Below are 23,262 nucleotides of genomic sequence, written 5' to 3'. Positions count from 1 at the left end.
TCACTACTGCCTGCTGCCACCTGGCATCCTTAGTAAACTAGCTGAAGTAACGATCACAGTCCCACTGTTCATCCGTGATATTCAGAGGAAAGTTTCTGATTTCTTTTTTCCATCTATATTTTTGGTACCTATATATGTATAACTTTCTTTATGAATTCACCATTACATACCTGAAGCTAGATATGAAAGGTTACACAAAGTTGTGCCATGTTTAACCCAACTGAATATTTTTCCAGGAGAACATTGCCTGTAATCCATCATTTAAAGACAAAAAGAAACAAATGCCACAACATTCCTATAAAAAGAAAATCATGCAACACTCTCATCTAACAACATCAATTACTTTATCTAGCTCCTGCACTGTTAGCTGTAAGACTAATAAAGCTACTCAGCAGGCAAGGGATTTAATGAAATAGATTCCAGGTTCCTGGGAGGATCACCTGTGGTTCCAACTCTAACACTTCTGTTCAAATACAAGCTCTCTTCCTGCTGCTGAGCAATAGGCTTTTCTGAATCTTGATCAAACATGCTCTGAAGGAAGGAGGGTGTAATAATACGCTATAAAGTATTCAAGTGTATAGGAGAACAGCTGAGTGTGGTGAAAGGGAGAAGGAGAAGAAAATATTTTAAAAATAATATAAATTTACAGCTTTTACATTTAAGTCACTTGACCAGCATACCATGCTCACAGCAATTATTTCACTATAATAAAGCATAAGTACTTATCATCATTAATAAAGCACATAAGCCAGCATAAAAATATTGCCTTGCACTGTTACAGGTTCCCAGTTTCCACAAGTATTTTCAATGCTGTTCCCCATCTAAAGCTGAGACATCAAGATAAAACTATTACAGAACGAACAACTCCCAGTGGCTATCTAATGAAAGTAAGGATCAAAATACACAGCATCAAAAAAAAACCCCAACCTGCTTATCAGCGAAAGGTCTCAGATTCTTCTTCCACTGCCTAACAAATTTACATACTGTCTGCTTCCTGCTCCTTTCAGTGTAAGACTGAAGAGGGAACAATTTGGCTTCCCTTCTTCTGCAAGGAAGAGATGAAAAATTCCTTATTATTGATCCTTCTAAATTAACCCAAACACTCTTCCTTGAAATCTAGTGCATTCCAGTCTTGAACTTCCTTTAAATAAGCAGACTCAGTCTCCCATCTTTGGGCAAACTTCATGTTTTAGGATAAATCTTACCTAATTTTGGCAGGGAATAGGGCACTTTAAAATAATCTTCATAAAATTCAATAAGTCTCCTTGTAATATTTAGAGCATAGTCCCCTGATCCTCTTCGGATTGCATCAGGCCTTGCATATAACCGTACCTGTTAAAAAACAAAGCAAAAGACTGATCATTTCAGCATCTACATTTTAAAGCTATCCTACCTACAGAGGTGAACTATTCTGAAGTAGTTGTGAGGCAGCAGGATTTTTCTCTTAGTCAAATGTGACTGTTGTACATTTGTCAAACCATGTTGTAGCTGAAAACCAGAACTTCCACAATTAAGGCTAAAAGTTGAAAAGTCACAATCTCTTACTCTGTGTTGCCAAATAAAAGACCAAAACTTTCATAAAAAAACAAACACATGTGCTTGCTAGTGATATGATGGGAGAGTGGATTAGTATAATGAATCTCTGCCTACACTGAATGTAGGCAGGATGCAGTGTCTCGGTAGGAAAGAAGTTCATGGTTTGTTAAAGGCACATTAGATCAAGCCCTGAAAGCATTAGTAGACTGTGGAGAAAAAAAAAATAATAGTTGTTTTTTCTTTTCTCTGGCAGTGATACAGTTACCCTCAATGAGCTACAGAAGACTGCAAAAACAACCATTTATAAGCTCATTTATAGACACAAACAACTGACATTCCTGAAACCTCCAGGACTGCTTTAGGCCTGTTTTCAGAAAGCAGCAAGTTAAAGCTATTTATACAAGCAACAGACTGCTGTGTTCAGTATAAAACAGCTCACGTGTGACTACAATGGAGCACCCAAGTGAACAGAACTCACCTTCATAATTCAGAACCAAAGTGTGATTCACTTCCCTCCTGACTGAGGAGACAGCAGAAAGCACTGACGGATTATTTGCTATTCCTTGTTCTTACAGTGTTTAACACTTCCTTGCTGCAAATATCACATACAGCTAAGTTGAACTGTTAACTGTTAAGAAAGGGATAGGAAAGGGAGCCACTTTTGCTCTCCCTCCTCATACATAATCTGATGGAAGCAGTGCATGCTTTATCTCTAGTGGCTGTGGCAGAAAGTCTCTTCCTGCAGTCCATAATGACCTGATACAAACAAGACTCTACCATAGTCAGTACCAGTAACAATACTTGACTCACTAATAGTTTATGTGGTAAGATCGAATCCCAGCCAGCATTCCAAGGAAAGTAGCAGGGCAGAAATCAGAAAATATCAATGTAAACATGAAGCAGAAATATCAGTTTTGAAATGTTCCTAAATGGACCTAAATGTCTAAATGTCTCTATTCTGGACCAAGAAAAGCCAATGGGATCTTCGGTTTCAGAGAAAGCAATACTTGGTATTTCTTTACTGCTCTTCTCCTGAAACAGTTCAGTTACCTGTGTGCACACCAGATATCAAACCTCAGTACACTGCAACTGTCAATTATGTTTTAATCCATTATCTCTTCGTTGTCACTACTCAGACACATTATACTACTTTGTTACTACGTCAAACTTTATATTTTTAATCTTTGTATTGTATTACAGACTCAGTGCACAATCAGCCACGCATAGTTATAATTTGTAATGTAAAATACATAACAGTCTAACCTAATGAGACATGTAATAAAGCAGAATTCTCATAATCACCATCTAAAAGCATATAAACCATTATCTGAACACCTCCAAGTCACTATTTTTGTTTATTGCTTCCTTCACAGTTAACACTGATGTACATTAAATGTTCCCTGATCTGGTAAACTAAATACATTGTTTAACAAAATTGATATCAACCACAGAGATTCTAATTCAAACATCACAAAACCTTTTTTTTTGGAAGAACGGTAAGAAACACAATTAGATTTGTGATGAACACTGTTTTGTATCATTAAACCTTTATACACAATTTTGCATAATTGCTTTACTGGCACAGTTGACTGTATCAGCAAATTAGGGAAAAAAGCATCAGCCAACCAAGCATGCAAAAAAATCATTCAATTTGACAGTGGCCAAATGTGTCCATAGCAAGGAACAGGACAACAGAAGGGAAGAAAAAAATAAGTACATATAAGAAAAACTGAGGTTCACTTGACTGCATTAAAATGTGTGTCTTATGGCAAATGCAAAAAATGCATTTAATGGTGTCAGAAGAGAGTCCAGGTACCAAAGCTCAAAAACCACAATGATTCAAACTTTCATTTGCCACCTACCTAACAATGAATATAGTTTTATTTTGCCTGTAAAGTTTCCCTGTGTGCCTCTCTGCCTGCCCAGAACAGCTCTGGATTTGCAGGGCTGCAGGGCTCACTCTGAGGTCACACCCTAAACTGGAACACAGTTCAGAAATTACCCGTGGTTTTGCCCAGGTCTCTCGGGCTCTGAGGCAAGAGGCATTGCCAAAGCCATCTTCAAATTCTGAGTCTGTTTCTGCCTCTCAGCCAACGACCTCAACATGAAATGCATGGAGGAACCTTAGAGGCACCATCAGAAATTTATATGTGGCCCCAGCAAATTCCCTTTTGGTTAGCAGAGGTCTATTGTCTGTGACACTCTGCCTACCTGGCTGGCTGGTCTGGATGACTCCTTTTCAGGTATCATTCACAGTATAAGAAGCTTGGTCCAGAGTTCAGTCTAAAGGTTGGCACCCATAAGCTTGAAATTGAAGCCGCTAGCTTTCACACACTGTTATCTTTAAAGGCGTATGGTCTTATCTTGACTATGTTTCATCTCCAAGTCCATAAAATGGGAAGTATATTATTTCCTTAGTTTATATAAACAACCTGAGTGTTAAATAATAAAGACTTCATTTTTTCAGATACTGGTTCAAAGAAGAGCTTAAGTAAATAAAACAAAATTAAGATTAAGACAAGAGATTTGTTTAGCATGTTTTTGTTTGTTTACTGCTTTCATTTCAAAAGGCAGATAGGCTGTTCTACTGTACAACTATGTTTTACTGAACAACAATGCATAATTATTACATACTTTCCCATAGGCTCTTCAATCACTATACTAAAAATTCCACTTTACATTAATTCAAATAAGGGTAAGAACCAAACATCTTCTGCAGGGCCAGACCTAAACATAAATAAAAGTAGTTCATGCATTGCTACAAATGATAAATACGTTTCTATCTTAGGTGCATTCATCACTCATTTCACTGGCACATACTGCCCTGCAAGTACCAGTGAAGATCTTTTCCACAATCTTTGCAAGATTAGGTTGTACTGTTATCTTCATCTAAGAAAATGGAGAACAACGGGAGACTGAGACAAATTCTGGGTGCCTATATTGACAACTCTCATTGTAAAGTATACTTAACAGTTTCATTGCACACACTTAAAGCCCTGTTCCCATTACATCTTATTGCAGTGGTGAACGCGGCTTTGAATCTGGTCACAGGTGCCTTAGTCTGGGCATTAAGAAAATTAGTAACACTCAATTAGTGACTAAATGAGACTGTGTCAGTTTATGTGATTTGCTCCGTGTCTCATGGCAACTCTGGTGGTAGAGGCAGGGATGGAATTCAAAGATGGCATTCAGCCTTGCCACCACCTGACAGCTTGTGCCAAGCACCTTTCACATTTGGGAATGATAAGGTAGGGAGTGTTCAGACATCAGGCATATTCACAGGACACTGGTGGTTTCCTGATAAAGCATGGTTCCCCATGTATCTAAATGACAGAAGTACCAGAAAAATGTTATGAGGGAATATATTAGTAATGACACTGTCAAAGTACCTATGAGTATAGCAGAGTTCATATGGTCAACCTAAATTTTGGGTTCTTTTCTTAACTCCTTCGCATTTACATTTGCAACCACTACCAATCTGTCAGCAGAAGTTCTGACTATTAAGAAAAAAAAAATCCACACTTCTCAATTCTCTCTCAAATAGAACAAGACTGACCGTCTCCTTCCTACCACAAGTTTGAGTAACTAGGTTTGCACCTTCAGCCCTGCAACTTAGACCTCCCCCTTGACATTTACAAGATGCTTTTGTTCTTATACCACACAGCCACTGAGGGAGGACACCAGACACACTTTGCCAGAAGCCATTTTCACTTTCGTTAACAGCAGAGCAAGAAGTTATTAGACATCATAAATGAAATCTCTGCAATGTTTATTTTCCCATTCTTTTCTAAAGTGCGAGTTGTTTCTTCTTGTCTTCTCTGCAGAAGCCCTGGGCTATTTTCATTAGAACTTTAAATAAAGAGGTTTGTTAAATAAGGCTTGTTTAAATAAAAGGTAAATGGTGTGAAATCCAGCTGGAGGCCAGTGACAAGTGGGGTTCCCCAGGGCTCAGTGCTGGGTCCAGCCCTGTTCAATGTCTTCATCAATGACCTGGATGAAGGCATCGAATGCACCCTTAGCAAGTTTGCGGACGACACTAAGCTGGGTGGAAGTGTCGATCTGCTGGAGGGTCGGGAGGCTCTGCAAAGGGATCTGAACAGGCTGGACCGCTGGGCAGAATCCAATGGCATGAGGTTTAACAAGGCCAAATGCCGGGTCCTTCACTTGGGGCACAACAACCCTATGCAGTGCTACAGACTGGGAGAAGTCTGTCTAGAAAGCTGCCTGGAGGAGAGGGACCTGGGGGTGTTGGTTGACAGCCGACTGAATATGAGCCAGCAGTGTGCCCAGGTGGCCAAGAAGGCCAATGGCATCTTGGCTTGTATCAGAAACGGCGTGACCAGCAGGTCCAGGGAGGTTATCCTCCCTCTGTACTCGGCACTGGTGAGACCGCTCCTCGAATACTGTGTTCAGTTCTGGGCCCCTCACCACAAGAAGGATGTTGAGGCTCTGGAGAGAGTACAGAGAAGAGCAACAAAGCTGGTGAAAGGGCTGGAGAACAGGCCTTATGAGGAGCGGCTGAGAGAGCTGGGGTTGTTTAGCCTGGAGAAGAGGAGGCTGAGGGGTGACCTCATTGCTCTCTACAACTACCTGAAAGGACGTTGTAGAGAGGAGGGTGCTGGCCTCTTCTCCCAAGTGACAGGGGACAGGACAAGAGGGAATGGCCTCAAGCTCCGACAGGGGAGGTTTAGGCTAGACGTTAGGAAAAAATTCTTTACAGAAAGGGTCATTGGACACTGGAACAGGCTGCCCAGGGAGGTGGTTGAGTCGCCTTCCCTGGAGGTGTTTAAGGCACGGGTGGACGAGGTGCTGAGGGATATGGTTTAGTGTTTGGTAGGAACGGTTGGACTCGGTGATCCGGTGGGTCTCTTCCAGCCTGGTTATTCTGTGATTCTGTCTCTGCTGTATTACAAATATTAGTGATAATTTAAGCATAAAATAAACAGAAGGATGGGTTCAGAAAAAGTAGAGCTGTTCTATTTTGACATTTTAAAATCACTTCTTTTTGCATCAAAATTGAAGTATATGTCAAAAATAAAGTGGTAAAAGAGATGAAGGAAAAACCTGCAGTTTCATTTTTTCACATTCTGTGAAATATTTCAGGTCAAACCAAAGGCTTTGTGTAGTTCTGCTTTGCAGGTAGGAGGAATATGGAATACATTCAGCTTCTTGACCACAGAAATAAAAAAGTAAAAATCCATTATTTACACACATCTAATTACAAAAAGACTGTTGTCCAACCTTCTCCCTCTGCAGAAATGCACCAAAGACAAAGGAAGACCAGAGAGAACTACAGTATATTTTCCCTCTGGCACTGAAAGAAGACACTTATAACCTTTGCAAGAGGTGCCACAAGCCTGCCAACCTGCTTCCCTAGGGAATTAAGGAAGCTGACAACCTGGCAGAAATAAGGATGTTACAGCAAGAGGCTTGCAAGCCTGAATCATGCCATACACCAGAGCTCACTTCTTACTTTAGAATTAAATGTTTGCTTCTACATTTGCAGCCTGCTCTTGAAGGCATTTTCTGTAACACGTTATATTTTATGTGTGCATCCCCTTTGAAATCTTAGTTATTAGAGTGGTATTATCTTTTTAGGGGAGCATCACCTTGCTTGATATCAAGATATGCTTTTATTCTTTCTTTTTATTGCAACAGTAAAGTTACCTGATCACGATAATAACAGTCTGCATTCATTCTGCAAGACAGCTTTTCTTTAAATGTTTAGACATTTTTTCCATGTTTTAAGACCACTCCAATTGCCATCACTGCCTTCCCTGATGCCCTAGGGAGATCACAGCTCACTGCATGAGAAATACTGCTCCAAGGGAATGAAGTGTATCTCATTTTAGCAAGGGAAGGCTTGCGAGAGCAGATGGTTCATTGGGCTCTAACGACCTAACACAACACCCACTGACTTCAACTGAATGACTCCTGTTATCTACAGAGGCTTTAAATCAGACTTTCAGAAGAGACATGACTGATCCAGCCCCTGGGCTAATGACACTTCTGCCAAGGCAACCTTCACCAACAGCATCTGCCATGTCTACAGTCCATGTTTTCAGATCACCACTTCAGTAGTCCTTATTAGGCAGTGCACAAGAAAAAAAAGAAAAAAATAAACAAAATAAGTCCTTTAAATGATGGCACTCTAGTCATGATTGTGGATAGTTCAGATCATGAGAAGGACCACTGACTCGATCTTACATTTATATCCCCTTGCACTATAAGGAAAATAGCTCTCTACTTCTTGAAAACATCCTAACAGAATTTACACAGCAGCAACTATCACTGTATCCCTGCCACAGCATCTGGTACAATGAGGCCAGCTTTGCCACTGACATGGGGAGAAGATGCATCTATAATCCCAGTCCCTGGTTCATACCACCTGACACTGTGGACGCTGGCACACACATGACTACAGAAAACCACTCCCAAATATGCCCCCATCCATGGACAGCTTTTGCCCAGCCCTGAATCCTGTAACATCACATAAGCCTGTGGGACCACAAGAGACCTGAATCTCTTTCTCCTTCAGTTTGGTACTATTACAACATCTTTCCGAGCGAACATCGCTAATATTCCAAAAATGGCATCTACCTATATTGCTGCTGTCTAGATTTCCCCTCCTCCTTTTTTCTATCTTTGGTCCATTCTGCTACATGTACTTAAGTTTGAATACACAACCAGGTACAGCAATTAGCAGAAGTCTGATGACTGCCTTAGAGCTTGCTGTTTTCTCAGGTAAACATGTATTAGGTAACCTTGTATCAACACGGGCATGCACTTCACAATTAAGGATAGATTCCCCTCCCACCTACTTCAAACAGAATTAAAAGTTACTTTGTCAGGTGTTTTAAAGCAGCTCAGAGTGCTTTGCCATTACAAAACTGATGTTTCTGCACATCAACTGGTGTCAGTAACACCACCCTGGGTATACTGGTTGCTTTTTAATCCCTTTCTCAAAGCCAGCAGATTCCACATGAAGCACTGTTCTTGGGAGGACCCTGCAAACTACCTCCAGCCCTCTGTGTGACCACATTCACAGGCTCAGCCCAGCACTGGTAAATCTGGGTTCTCACCCACGATGATTTAAGAATCTCAGTTCATGAAAGCAATTATGCATCTGTTTAATTTTAAATATGTGTTCAACCTCAAACATGCATTTACATGGTTCAGAAGGCCATAACATTTCAACAGAGCAGCCACTTACAGATTTTATAAAGGCAGAAAAAATAGCCTTATGCTCTTTATTTCAAGATCCATATTACATCTGCAGCAAGTGACACTCAGTTGAAAAATACGGGCATTGCCTCTGCACTTAGAAGCTTCAATTCACTTGATAATCTGAGATCTCTTTTATCTTTACTTTGCTCACTGACTATTTTAGGCACAGGTATTGCTTTTATTATTGTTACAGAGCTGAATATATGTTCACATTACACATTTACTATACGTAGATATCTGGAGATAAACGTCTGGAGGCTGAGACCTCCCTGGGTCACTTCTGCAACCGAAGCATTACATCTGAAATGAGCCTTTAAATGTTACAAATTCTAAAGAAATAAAATTTCACTACATACATGAACAAGCTACAAGCCACGTTCCATTAAGAATGTGTATGAGTTATTTTACTTGAGCATAACTCAACAAGTTTTGTATGTTCAAATGCAATAAATTTTACAACACTGATGAGTGAAGGAAAGAAAGAGAGAGGTAGCTGTAGTGAAATATCAATTCTGCTGCAGTGAACACAGTTAAACTTGATAATGGAAAAAAATATAGAAAAATACCTTGTTTCAATCTCTTATTCATTATTCATCACGGACAATACCCAAAAGAGACTGCATGGTAATGAAATGTGTTTACTGAATACCGAAGGGACAGCTCATCTTTATAAGGAGATTACTTTTCTCCATACTGAGCAGACACACTCTGCAGTGCAATGAGTCTTTTTTTGATATAATTATAACCAAAAATGTCTTAATAAATTTCAGAACTGGTTTTTTTTAAGCTAGCTGGAAACAGTGAGAGTTCAATGACCTGATACTTTCTAAGGAAATGCTGTTTTGCTGGAGATTGGGTGGAACATTTTAAAGTAAACAAACATCATCTTTACATCCTCATTCAAGAGAGCTTTAACTGGTTTAACCAACCAGTTAAAATAAGAGAATTTGTCACTAAAAATAAAGTTTACATGAAAGAAATGGTCACAGAGGGAGTTGTACTGGCAGAGAGGTGTCTCAGGAAACTAAATGCAAGCACAGGAGTGCCTGAATATTGTTGCAAGGCAACAGGGAAGAGGCTTCAAACAGACACAGCAGATGTTCCTGGATGAAAACTCAGAGCGCGATTCTGATGGAAAAAGAAGTGAAAGAAACTTCTGGGGTTCCAGCTGACAGTGGGAAAATTATGAATATGAAGTGAAGAAATTGCCATGTATTTTCAGAGTTGTGAAGGCAGGGAGGAAGGATGCGTAGCTTTGTGCATCTCCTTCCTAAATAAACATGGCTGCATGGGAGAATTATCTAGTTGCCTCATCAGTTTCTCATCCGAACAAAAACAAATGCAAACAAATGTTTACTGACCACTCCAGCAAAAGGTGCAACAATATATTCTACTAAGAGGCAAAATAGTCAGCAGACATGCTACCATTTCTAAAGTGAGACAAGATCATAAAATACTTCGGAAAATTAATGAGCTGCACTCACATATAAATCCAACCAATGCTCAGATGGCATAAAATAAAATACTAGCTATGCCACTGACCACAGTGCCATTAAGATTAATTTAAAGCACTCAGGATCTGTATCATCCTGTTGAAATGGCTCAGGGACAGAAATTGAACATGTTAACAACTAATATATAGCAAATGTAACTACAGACACCATTTTAGCCAACTAAGACTGCCGTGACCCGGCCACTACACACTCAGGCATTCAGCCTTGACTGACTATTCCCTTGTATCAGCACCAGAGCTCATCCTGCAGTAAATTTTTAACCAGACGAGTTGGCTAACTATGCCAGCCAGGTGGGCAGTGTCCAGGCAGTTCAACATCCTCACAAGGTCACCCATCAGGCTGGTGCTAGAGCCAGCATGGAAAAGCACTTATGTCGAGAAGAGAGGACCATGGCAGACTAGATAGATAAATTTGAGTCATTACAGAACTTCAACCTAGGAGGAAAAACTTCATTGTAGTGGGGAATTCAGTGTCTAAATTGTTAAGATTCCCAATGCTTAAAGCTCCTTCCAAATCTTTGTCAAAGGTGAAAAATCAGCCTAGCTTTCAGAAGCAAAGCACAAAGATTTATATTATTTACCCATTAAAAGTCTGTACCGCAGCACCAGCAGTAAGATAATGTGAGAGTGGTGTTTCTCTCCATGAAAAATCTTCAGTAGATGTATCCTAAAAGGTAATGCCAGTTTCTGCTTCGTTTGGTTGGGGATGGCATTTTGAAAGATTTCTCTGATTCAGAGTAGTTTTTATTGGCTATTTTACAGTCAAAGCATTCACACTGCACATCATTCATAAATAATATTTCACCTACTCCTGGATAAAAAAAGAGTTACAAAATTACACAGGTTTAAAGAAAGTGCTAACAAGTGACCTACAACATACAGCAGCCCTGTAGCACAACCAACTTCACCTGGCTAGAGACTGCTCTGTCACAAGGACACAGATGTTACCTTAGAGTGATTCCATTTGAAATTATAATCTGCAACTATTATAACTGCTGCTTTATATTTTGGCTTGTCTAGAGGCTGTCAATATGACAATGAGGTTCCCCTGCGCTCAGCTGGCTACATAAACAGGAGCAAGGGTAACTGTTAACTCTCAGATCTTTCAGTATAAGCAGAGACAGGCAAAACACGAGGGAACTGAACTGTTAGTATCTGTATTTTATAAATGAAGGATGCAGAAAGACAGCCTTAATATGAAGAAGAAAATCGGAAAAAAAAAGGCTGGAAATAGAACTTGAATTTCGACATTGTCCTAAACGAATAAATACTTTTTCATCATAAATCATCAAATTACTACTCCTAAAACACATCTTCTGGAAAGCAGGCAATTAAAAAATCCTGTTTTCAGATCCCTCAATCACAACATGGTTTTAAAAAAACAGACCTAAACTATACCCCAAACTGCAGCCCAGGATCCTTGAAACTCCTCAACTTCAGGAGGTGTTCTGAAAAGTGCAGTTCCCCACATTTACTCCCGTCTAAGAGTAACCATCCCATTCTTATAACAAAATATTTTGTCAGGTGGATACTGTGCTGAGACTATCTCACTTTGTTTAAAGGGAAAGGTTATTTTGTTATTCACTTAAAAGAAATTACTTTAAGATATTTCAACAAGGTGGTCTCCTACAAAATACATACTAAGTAAGGTGAGGTACTTGTCCAGAGCGTAACAAAATTATCTGGGAGGAGATAGTGACAGACTGTACATGACAATCCAATGAAGATGATTGCAAGGGCATGTTGGTACTTTCATATTTCACATAAATTCAGTACAACCAGCATGGAAATTGTAGTCCGGTGGAGATGCAGTTTTCACCGTACTCATGATAAATTTGAAATAAATCTTGATTGGTATTAGAGAAAAAGAAAAAAAACAAACTGTGGTAAATAAAGAGAGCAGATGACAAAATACAGTCCTAAGAAAAGCAGAGCAGAAGCATAGTTTATCTGTGAGCACAAACTAGTTTACTGAATACAGTTTACAATAGCAGCAATAAGCAAAAGGAACACAGGAAATTACCTTGTGAAGTATGTGTAAACTCGATAGAAAAAACTGTTTGCAAGGCAAACAGATTAGTACTGTAAGGTGCTGAGTTTTTAAAGTACCCTTTAAAACTTGTCAACATTGAGGAAACTCAGCACTTTGTAGGTAAGTTTGCATTGTGCTGGATTGAGCCCACAATACTTTTAGAAAAACTGTACCTAGCCCTTAGGAGGGAGAAAAATATGCACTTGGGAAATTTTGTACTCTGACTCCTATGAAATCCATAACAAAAACAAAAACAGGTTACATCAATAAAAGCAGCAACCACATTAACAGGGAGAGTTCCTTCAGGCTAAAAGCTTGTCAGAGCAGAGAGACAAACAATTTGGCCAGTAAAAGCAAAATCCATAAACCATGAAATACAGAAACAAGAAATCATATTTTTGTATGGACACACACTAAAATCCACTAGAAAGCACTCCATTAATATTCTGTTCCTGACCCTCAACTAATATTTTAAATGTTTCTTAAAACCCTCCAAAATCCATAGAACAATATAAAAACAAGGAAAAAAATAAAGCTAAGTGTACTAGTAGCATCCAAACCCTTTTACACAACTAGCCTCTGACAAAACAACAGGCAGAATAAGGACTCTAGCCAGAGAAGATAAATTAGGGGAGAGCCAGTTATCTATCAATAACATCCCCGAGCCAGGGCTGGAATCCTTCCACCTGGGCACACCAATCTCAGTGTAAAACATGAGAATTAAAAGAAAAAAAATCCAAAGGCAAATTACAATTATAAATAGAGAAAGCAAAATAGAACAGCTGAATCAATTAGAACATTATTCCTATCTCAGGACTCCCATCTGAGAAAGATCAAGGCCACAACCAGGGATCAAAGTGATTAACCGGCTAACCAGCAGCCAGCAGAGACACAGATGAGAAGTGGCAGATCATATATACACAAAGAATCTGAACTGGAAAGCAGAGGCTTTCTGCACCTTAAGACAGAAGATGCTGCAAAATTCAAGTACTTTGACATATACAAACCTAAACAAATGGGATAAACAAGACTCTGAGGCATGCTGGTTTTAATCTACAGAACACACATTAATATAACATATGAATCATTTAAATTAAAATAAAATACTACAAAATGTTTACCTGCAGGGTTATTAATCAACTCTATTCTAATATATAAAATGCTCAGATGTTTATGATTATGAAAACATATTTTTGCACGTTTTATCATTCAAATTAAATTCCTCATCTTAAAACTTCCACTACTCAGGACATATTTCCTACTAGGAAGATGCGAGTCAATCAGCAACGTCCTCTGCATGTCTATGGAAACAGCTGTTTGCTAACACTTTTCTGATCAGCCACAGCTCAAACACTACATCTAGTTCACAGTTCATGTAGACAGTCAGGTAAACAGTTGATATTAAACTAGGTCTGGATGACTATCACATAGGTTTCCCAAAATAAAACAATTTAGTGAGAGCTGATCTCTTCATTCATTCAGATGTGCTGGTTAGCATGACATTAAAATATAATACCTTGTTTAAAACAGGATCACAACTAAGAAGAAACAGGATTAAAACCCCTTCTTATAAAAAAAGTATGGGCAATTCCTTCCCAAGGAAGCTAACCAGCATAAAATGCAGCAACAGGCTCCCATGGATTATGGGACGATGGAAAGAAAATAAACAGTTCTGGAATCTGGGCTTTCCAAACTTTTAGATGCTGCAAGCGTGGAGGTCATACCACAGGCAAAACTTACCTCACGCTAAAGGCTAAAGCCTTAACCATTCAATCTGGCAAATAGGAAGAGAGAATATTTTTTCCACAATCATTTATTTAATTCCAAGCACAATAAAACAGGTTCCAGAGACACATTTCTTTGCTGACAGTGGAGCAGATCACCATTGTTTAAACAATCCTTCCTTCTCTTTCCTTAGCTGATGAAGAAAGCTATTCCCCTGCCTAGCTTCTAGCTGACATCCATGTCAATATAATAGCCTCATTAGCCTCTCTCTTTTTAACACTTTCTTAGAGTCTAAGATAACATTCCCTCTCATGAGACATACTCTGACTGCACAGTGCAACCTTTAAAATGGCAGGCTTTATTTGCTCTCATCCTATCTGCACCCACAGCATCAACTGTGTCTACAACCGGAGGATCTGCAGATTAACAAACATTAAGAAAAATTATTGGGGCAATATCAACAATGTATGGGCAGCGAAAGAATTTGTGCACTTTAGCAAGTAGTCTAATGAACAAATGCAAAATCATTTGGAAGGTTACCCCATGGGATATAAACAGTGGAAAGGATCAAGCAGGGACCTTGTAAGGAAGCTTTGTCTAGGTTCAGCTTATCAGAACAGGATATAAGTATCCTTTTTTCCCCAAGTTTCTGGTGCTTGACTCTATGGTCAGCAGGACTATGGAAGAGAAGGAGGAACAGAATGGTCCTGTCCCACAGTTTATGTACTGTAATTATTTGCAATAAAGTATCAGCAAGGAGTGGGATCCCTGTGCTTAAAAATTTAAAGTTCTCAAAGAGGAAAACTGCCACTAATGCTGTAGGGATGTGGGAAGACTATTAAAGAGAAGGAGACTGAAGGAGCTAGGCAGAGAAAGTACAAATAACAAGTTGAGTGTCTTCAGATCAGCACATGAAGTGACAGCAACTGCTACCAGAAGTTTCCAAGAAAAACATTTTATAAATACAGCTGCCAGTTTTCCCCAAAGCTCTCAAGTAGCTTGTTGCTACCATCTCTAAAGTACCTACTATGCTTTTCCCATGAGGGCCTTCAAAGTTGCTGTTTCCTATTGCACAGAGCAAAGGGAGGAAAAAACAAATGATAAGGGAACAAGAAGGAAATCCCAGAAAGAAGTGTCACTGCTGGATCATATGCTCACAGTGCTGACTGACTCCTCCTCTTCTTCTTAAGCAACAGGCCAGAGCTTAAAATGTTCCCTGGTTCAAAGACCCGTCAATTTCATCAGCAGCATCCCCAAGGATTAAGTTTATGAGAGACAGTCAGCCTCCAGCTGACTGTCAGTGACTCCCAACACTACCCAGCCAATTGCTGTTCCCAAGTGCCTCCATGAATTACACTTCAGAATCCAAGCAGGTCTTGTGACTTTTACAATTGCATTTGATCATTGCCCAGCTTGCTCATTAAAAAAAAAAAGAGGGTAGGAGGTGTGGGGGGGAGAAGGTAGTAGTCACAGATTATGCTAAACAACTATTAGAGTACTTCAGCTCTGGTTTTCTTCCTAACAAAATGAAAGGGCCTCATTCCCTGGAGGTGTTTAAGGCACGGGTGGACGAGGTGCTGAGGGGCATGGTTTAGTGTTTGATAGGAATGGTTAGACTCGATGATCCGGTGGGTCTCTTCCAACCTGGTTATTCTATGATTCTATGATTACTCACAAAAAAAACCCACCTAAACTAACCTGAAGATCCATGCAGGCCTACAGATGGTGGGCTCAGTCTCAGATAATGGCAAGCTTTCGGAGGAAAGACCACACAGAGACATAAGCAAACTCAACAGCAGCATGGACCATGTGAGGAGAGAAAGCTACTCTCAACAGCAAAGCATGGCACAGAAGAGCTACCAGGCATGCTGGCATCGCTGTGCGTCACAATCCAGCATTGCTCTGAGACACGTGCATGGCAAAGGTAGAGATGTGGCTAAGCTAACAAGCCTTGACTTACAGCACAGTAAATGACCTGGGACACACTGCTATGCTAACATTGCTATCCCACTCTCTGTTCCAGAGGCAGCTAAATCAGTGCCAATTAAGGATCACCATGCTGTACTTGCACTGTACTCCACTGAATATTACTCATCTCTCCCTAAAAAGAACAGATGTGCTTCATTCATTTTACACCAACGCAGGAACGGGGTCAAAAAATGAGCTGTGTGTAGCTTTAAGTGAGTTGAAGAGCCATCATTCTCCACATTCTTCTCCATCATATTCTATATCTGAACATCATACCACAGACCCTTAAGCAGCAGCAAAGGCTGCTCCATTGGTCTTCTCCAGTCCAAGTTTCACTGATGGACTTGCACACTCCGCAAAGCTCACTCATGTAAGACCCTGAAAAATTACTCTGTGAATGCTGATTTATATTTTGTCATTACTGCCAAGATGGCTAAGAGTTCTTCAGACTCTCAAGCAATAGGTGTTCTGAAAGCTCCAGGGTTGCAGTGAACAGAAAAAGCAGTTTAATAGGTGGTAGCCTTTGAGCTCATAAAAACTGAAGCATCTTTATCACATGCCAGAAAGAGCAGACATTTTGGGACAATATCCAAATCCTAGTCACTGAAGGCTCAGTAATTACAGGAAAAGATCAAGTTACTAGATCGCTCATACAAACAAGCCTGTAAGCACTCGAGGAAAAGATCTGACAGCACTTCCCTCCATTTTGGTCCTAAAGCTTAAAAGAAAACTGAGCCAAGAAAGCAAATACAAGATTAAGGGTTTGTCTACACTGAACACTGCAATGTTTGAAGAGTTGATCTGCAATGCATCTACTCCCACATCACACCCACAAAGTCTCTCAATTTAAATTAGTGATACCTCTACACCTGACCTCAGCAGGTAAGTTACCCATCCCTGCTAGTTCGTATACCAGGAGCTTTCCTAGCTGTACACTGCACTGCATTCATATGGATGTATTCAAGAACTTAAAATCTATAACAATCAATATCAACACAAATATTCAGAAAGGAGAGGAACAGATGGCATAATATGACTCTGTCTCGTTGAAGTCCCATGATGAGTGAGTTAGCAGCAACTTGAGTTCATTCTGTAGACACAAAACCAGGAATCCTAACAGGTCTGTATGTTGTAATCTAATCTGAAAACAAAAAAGAGCTCTGGTTCAGAAGTTTCATCTACACTTGTGGATTCTGGGATTCATTTACTAAAATGAAGAAGCTGGAGTAGAAAAATCCAGAAAACGAGTGTATTTTCAGTTGTACAAGACATTTGGAGGCCATTTGCCGTCATTGGTGAGCCATGATAAATAGTCAATAGCGCATTATACTAGTGTGAAATGCTACCCAGAACACTGAATCTTAAGGGGGACGGAAGGGATTTCATTATTGCTATTATTATGATTATTATAATATTATATTGCAAATAGGTACTGTGGAGACACAGCATCCATGATTACAGAGACTATGATTCCACAGTCAGCTATATGAAAAGAAAATTCCAGCTGACAAACAGTTTGCAGATGTTCAAGACTGCATTCATTAAAAATACACTGCCAGATCCAATCAGTAACAAAATGCAAGTTTGCGAAAATCTTTCAAAGTTGTTGTGGATTCCGTTTTGTGTTTTGATTCCAGTATAGGCACAATCCATAATGAATTGTTTCTACTGTGCATTTCCCACAAACAGTGCAGCACTGGGCAATGCATAGTAATTTAAAACATTAATATTATTTGAAAATTACAGAGAAAAGGTACTTTTATTATTTCTTTTGCTAAAACAAAATTGGTAAGTTTGTTACAATCATTTTGTATACTTTTTTCATTACAGTGTAACGTGGTCACGTAAATACTAACACCATAGCCCTCGCTGGGAACCCTGCTTTCACCACCCAAGGGGTTCGGCTGCCTGCATGCCAAGATTCAGCTCTGGTACGGCCTAGCTGTGTAACTACTGAAGAGCAGCTGTAAGAACGCCTACAGGTAGATAAAATCATGAAGGTTACAGAGGTTAAGATTATCAAGACAGCATCATCATATCACAGCTCAGGGACTGAAGAAGAGAATACCACCACGAAGGCATAAAAACATAAAGAAAGGTTAGCTGACCTCACTGGGAATCATCACCTCCAGTCATCACCATCATGAAGTGTCATCAGAGCTGGTGGAAGATGACAGCTCAGACGCGCAAAGGGTCTATTGAAAGGACCCACACAGGACAATACTTCTCCCCCAGTCAAGGCCTGCCTGGCCAGTAAAGATCGTGAGCAATGGTAACCACACTAACACTGAGCCTAGTAGCTCATTAATTCCTAGGTATCTTTTGTGTGTGTTATCAGACAAGTGATTGTTTTACGCTTCTAAGGTGACCATATTCTGCTTTCAGAATCTGTTTATACCCAGCCCAAGCAAATCAAAGAGGGGCTGTAACAGGCCTTATCTTGGCAGCAACAAATTTTACAAATAACAGAACAGACACTAAACATGTAAGTCACACTCATTCTTATGATTTTATAGAATCAGGATGCCTATTTTCCCTGCAATCAACTAGTAACAAAGTCATTTATCTTTATACGAATACAAGAATAAAATACAGAAGGCACGTATTTTACTTAAAACACTGTCTGGGGTTAGCCATACTGGGCAATTGTGCATTGCCAAGCGTTGATTTGATTTTCATTATACTGCACTGACGGCAAAGTCATTTATCTTTTTTCAGTTCCCAGTCTCCTTTTATCTTTTTCTTATGCTTCTGTATTTTTCCTCTATCCTGCAGTGTTGCTGAATGCTGATGAGCAGAAAATGGTACAATGCCACAGTCCCTTTCAGATTAAAAGTTCAGGTATGGAAGGTCCAACTTTTTTCCATTTTGGAGTTCCCAAAGAAGCTATATATTCGGCATTGTCCAGCTATATAAAGATCAGTTAAATGCTTCACTATCTGTCCTTCTCTAAAATAGACAGACTTTCAAACAATGACATGATGTTTCTTTCATGTTTCTAATGTGCTCTCTGTTAAGAAAAGAAATTATCTTCCTGTGACTGCAGCCTTGGATGTTTAACAAAAAATAAAGAGACAAATGTGGAAACAGTTTTCCACATACCAGAATTTGTACATTTTTTTTCTGCATTCAGCTTGTTATAGCTGTAGACTACTAGCATTCCATAAAAATCATGAAAACTGGAAGTATAAAGAAAAACTCTTTCCAAAGTGCTAGTACTTAGCCTTTAAGTGTATTAGCATCTCACCAGGGATGTGCGAACAACTGAGTTTTTCAATTCACCAGCTAAACTTGTCACTCTGAGTTTGCCAGTATTGAATCAAGTTTGCCTTAACCCTATTTCCTACCAAAACAAACCCAAAGTATTTAATGTCATGACAGACAATACATTCCTCTTGAAATAAAGCAGGACGCTTGATTCCCTAAGATTTATTCAAAAAAACAAATGTTACCGAATTACAATCAAAACACTAGAGCTTACAGTTGGAGTGATGCTTCACAGAGCAGGCATCTCAGATGTCTTTCAGGTCCTAAAGGTGTCCATGATGTATATCTATTCATGCAAGATGGTATCTATACCTCCATAGTTGGTCAACAGAGGCATGTTCAATAAATTTAACAGAACCTAAAGAATGATTCAGAATGTTCCATCTACATCAGGTCAACTGACACTGACACTGACTAAAATATACACAAAGTGTTGAAGATGTTGGTCAATTTCAGCATAGCAATTGCAATATTAATGTTACTAGACATCTCACGCAGCAGTGACCTGAACCCTAATTACCTATGACTTCTAGCAACAACCTTTATAACCTCTATTCATCTATTTAAGCATGTATCACATTGTCAGATTCCTTTTCAGCAAGACTTCCCAGTGAAGTTCCATTAAAGTTCCATTAAATAAGGAAAGTGTTCCTACTGACATGGATGTATATGCAGAAAAGTGTGCAGTCTGTACAGAATTACTCAGGTGAATCTCATGATACTGAATGCCTGGATGATAAAACAGCAGATGAAATTCAACACTGTTAAGTGCAAAGGAATACAAATAGGAAAAAAAGAAGTGTATATATACACAGCAATAGATTTTACATTAGCATTAGCTCAGGGAAGAATTCTTGGAGTCACTGCAGATAGCTCCCTGAAAACGTCAGGTCAGTGCTCAGCAGATATTCAATACGTAAACACAATGTTACAACTAATTAAGGAAAGAATAAACCCCAAAACATTATTATGCCACAGAACAAACTTAAGAATATAAACTTTGAGCACTGCAGGCAGTTGCGGCACCACCCTTCTCTTTCACTCAGAATTTCAAAACAGCCACTGTAGAACTTAAAAGGCACAGAGAAAGGTGATAAGAATAAGAAGAGATGGGAAGTGAATCCCATACCAGGAGAGATTAAGTAATTTTGAGTTCTGAAAAAGGACAGCTAAACCAGCTGCAAAATCAAGACTGGTACAGGAGAAGCAAATGAAGAACAATCAGTCACTGACAGTAACAGCAAAAAAGAGCAGCCAAAGAAAATGTGGAATAAATGCATTTAAGTAAATGAGGCACAAAAGTAAAATACAGATCTTGTTGCCACCAATAGTCAGAGAGAGCAAAGTGCAACAGCTTCCAACACGGATAATGTACATTCACAGAGTGCAGGTCCTTTGGCAGCTATTAAACCAGTGGCCCATGTATAACTCCAGGTCGAAGTCACTGATAGTTGGAATCTAGGAGTAATACTTTCTACTGGTTGTCATTTCTAAACTACTCTCCACATAGGACATGGTAAAATACTTCCTCTGAGGCTGTTCTTACAACAAGCTGGGGTTGGTTAAGAGACTAAAAACATATATATATTTCGGTGTAATCCAAGACATGACTTGAAGGCCAGCTCTGACTGTGTATCCCTCGCATAGTGCCCCTTCCTAGTGGATAATACAGAGGGGTTTTCTCCAGCTATAGTGACCAACACAGAAAGACTCCAGGAAATAACTGACAATGGATTCTTAATAATCAGGGAGGTGAGGTACAGACAGAGAATAGTAATAACTTTTTACCCCTCTGAAGGATCTCACTTGTAATTCACACATATCCAGCACCTGGCGTTAACTTCCTCCTCTGGGTAATAATGAGAGCTGTTTGGATGTTAAGAGTGACACCTCCACAAGTCAGAGCAGCAAAATACTTTCCTAGACAGTTTTATATTGTTCTTACTCCACAATTATGACGGCATATTACTAAAAAGGACAGTCACAAATTTCATCCTCCTACCAAGTTAGACCCATGAACTATCCACACATTGCGTAAGATGGTTTGTTCAAAAAATTAAAAAACTTTTTCATTATTTCTCCTTAGATTATTGCAGTGATCAGGCTCACCGTTTAGCCACAGATCACTAGAGCTGATAGAAATGATACCAGAAAAGTGTGCAAGCAAGGGTGTGGGAGAACAACTCTGTTCAGTAGAAGTTCTGAGAAACACTGCATTACATACAACACCAGACTGCAACCTATGGTTAAGCAACATTATTTAAATTTGATCTGCTGAATGAAAATCATAGAAGTCCTTGGATCTGAAAGACAGCAAGTCTGAAGTGACTTGATGACACAAAGCAGCCACTGAAGAAGAAAAAAAAAAGGATATGAAAATCTGTGGTTCAAGGTTGGTAGGCAGGGGGGAGCTTGACCAAGTCCAGGTGACAGAGCTCAATAAACATGGAAAAGCACTTCAACTTGTAAATGTTTATTGTAACTATTACAGTAGTCCACCTTCATGAGAGCATCCCAGCAAAAGTAAATATTCTCTGCATTTGAGAGGAAGCATCTTTCATAGCAAACAAATTCTGGAGGGAAATCAGTGTTGTTCTTTTCTGGACTTCCTCACATAGGTACTGCAAGGTATCAGTGTATTGGTGAGTTCAATTAGAATCATAGTATCATAGAATAACCAGGTTGGAAGAGACCCACCGGATCATCGAGTCCAACCATTCCTATCAAACACTAAACCATGCCCCTTAGCACCTCATCCACCATCCACCCGTGCCTTAAACACCTCCAGGGAAGGTGACTCAACCACCTCCCTGGGCAGCCTGTTCCAGTGCCCAATGACCCTTTCTGTGAAAAATTTTTTCCTAATGTCCAGCCTAAACCTCCCCTGGTGGAGCTTGAGGCCATTCCCTCTTGTCCTGTCCCCTGTCACTTGGGAGAAGAGGCCAGCTCCCTCCTCTCCACAACCTCCTTTCAGGTAGTTGTAGAGAGCAATGAGGTCTCCCCTCAGCCTCCTCTTCTCCAAGCTAAACAACCCCAGCTCTCTCAGCCGTTTCTCATAAGACCTGTTCTCCAGCCCCTTCGTCAGGAAACAGACCATATAATTAAATGTTTTAAATGCTGCTGAAGCACATATATATGTACAAAACAGTACTCAGTATCTTAGCCATCAGCCCCTGAATAATGGAACTATGAAACCAGGCAACTCTACAGTACCAGCTGCACTATGATTCACTGATCTTTTTCATCCTCACAATACTTCATGGTAGTATAATCACTCCTAGTCACGTGTGACTCATCAAAGTATTTTGTAGTAAAGACAAATATTATAATACGCCCAATTGTGACCATGCAAATTACGAATCTTCATTTCCCTATCCAAATTATGCTTTCACTCAACTTTTTCTGCTGCTCAAGCAGCTCTCATATATAAGCTAGTTAGGCATTTCAAAGTTGCTTCACAGCAAGGAGTCCCAAGCTTTTTTTTTTGCCTTCTTCATCCTCTTTCACTTTCTCAAGCTTCATCATGCTTTCCACATCAGTTTTGAAAAGGTTCGCACTAGGTTCTTAACACTAAGACACCACCATGTCTCCTCTGTATGCCTCACATTTCTTGTGTCTAGAAGTAAATGTAATTTTACTTGGCAGATAAATTTTATAGAATACTTCCTTCCCACAGCAACACTGAGTGAACCCGTCCTCTGTGGATCATCACAACCCAAGCGATACAAAGACACAAGGAAAAGTTTCAAATTTTCTTTTTCTATACTAAGATATACTCCCAGTGAAGCCATCTTTCTAATATCTTGAGTTCCATTAACTTTAATATACTCATTGGTGTCCATGTCCACAAAAGACACATTTTTTTAAGTAGCAAACTTAATAGTGTCAACTCTATTTCTTAATGCTCTGCATATTAAAACTTTTTTAAAAGTGGTCATCAGGATCAATGGGTGACTGCAGCATAATTTTAGGGCTGCTTATATTAACTGCCCCT

General features: G+C 39.6%; 1 protein-coding gene across 1 annotated transcript in view; it reads right to left on the bottom strand.

Moving 5' to 3' along the window:
* Positions 1-23,262, bottom strand: part of TRHDE (thyrotropin releasing hormone degrading enzyme) — a 211,055-nt gene that overhangs the window by 170,012 nt on the left and 17,781 nt on the right. Inside the window, exon 3 of the mRNA XM_069857490.1 lies at positions 1,206-1,332. Coding sequence (XP_069713591.1) covers positions 1,206-1,332 — 127 coding nt within the window. The remainder of the gene's footprint in view (positions 1-1,205; positions 1,333-23,262) is intronic.

Source organism: Phaenicophaeus curvirostris, chromosome 1 (genome assembly GCF_032191515.1).
Source record: "Phaenicophaeus curvirostris isolate KB17595 chromosome 1, BPBGC_Pcur_1.0, whole genome shotgun sequence".
In the NCBI taxonomy this organism is placed as follows: Eukaryota; Metazoa; Chordata; class Aves; order Cuculiformes; family Cuculidae; genus Phaenicophaeus; species Phaenicophaeus curvirostris.
Note: the sequence above shows the minus strand (reverse complement) of the source record. Positions and strands in the feature narration are given on the sequence as shown.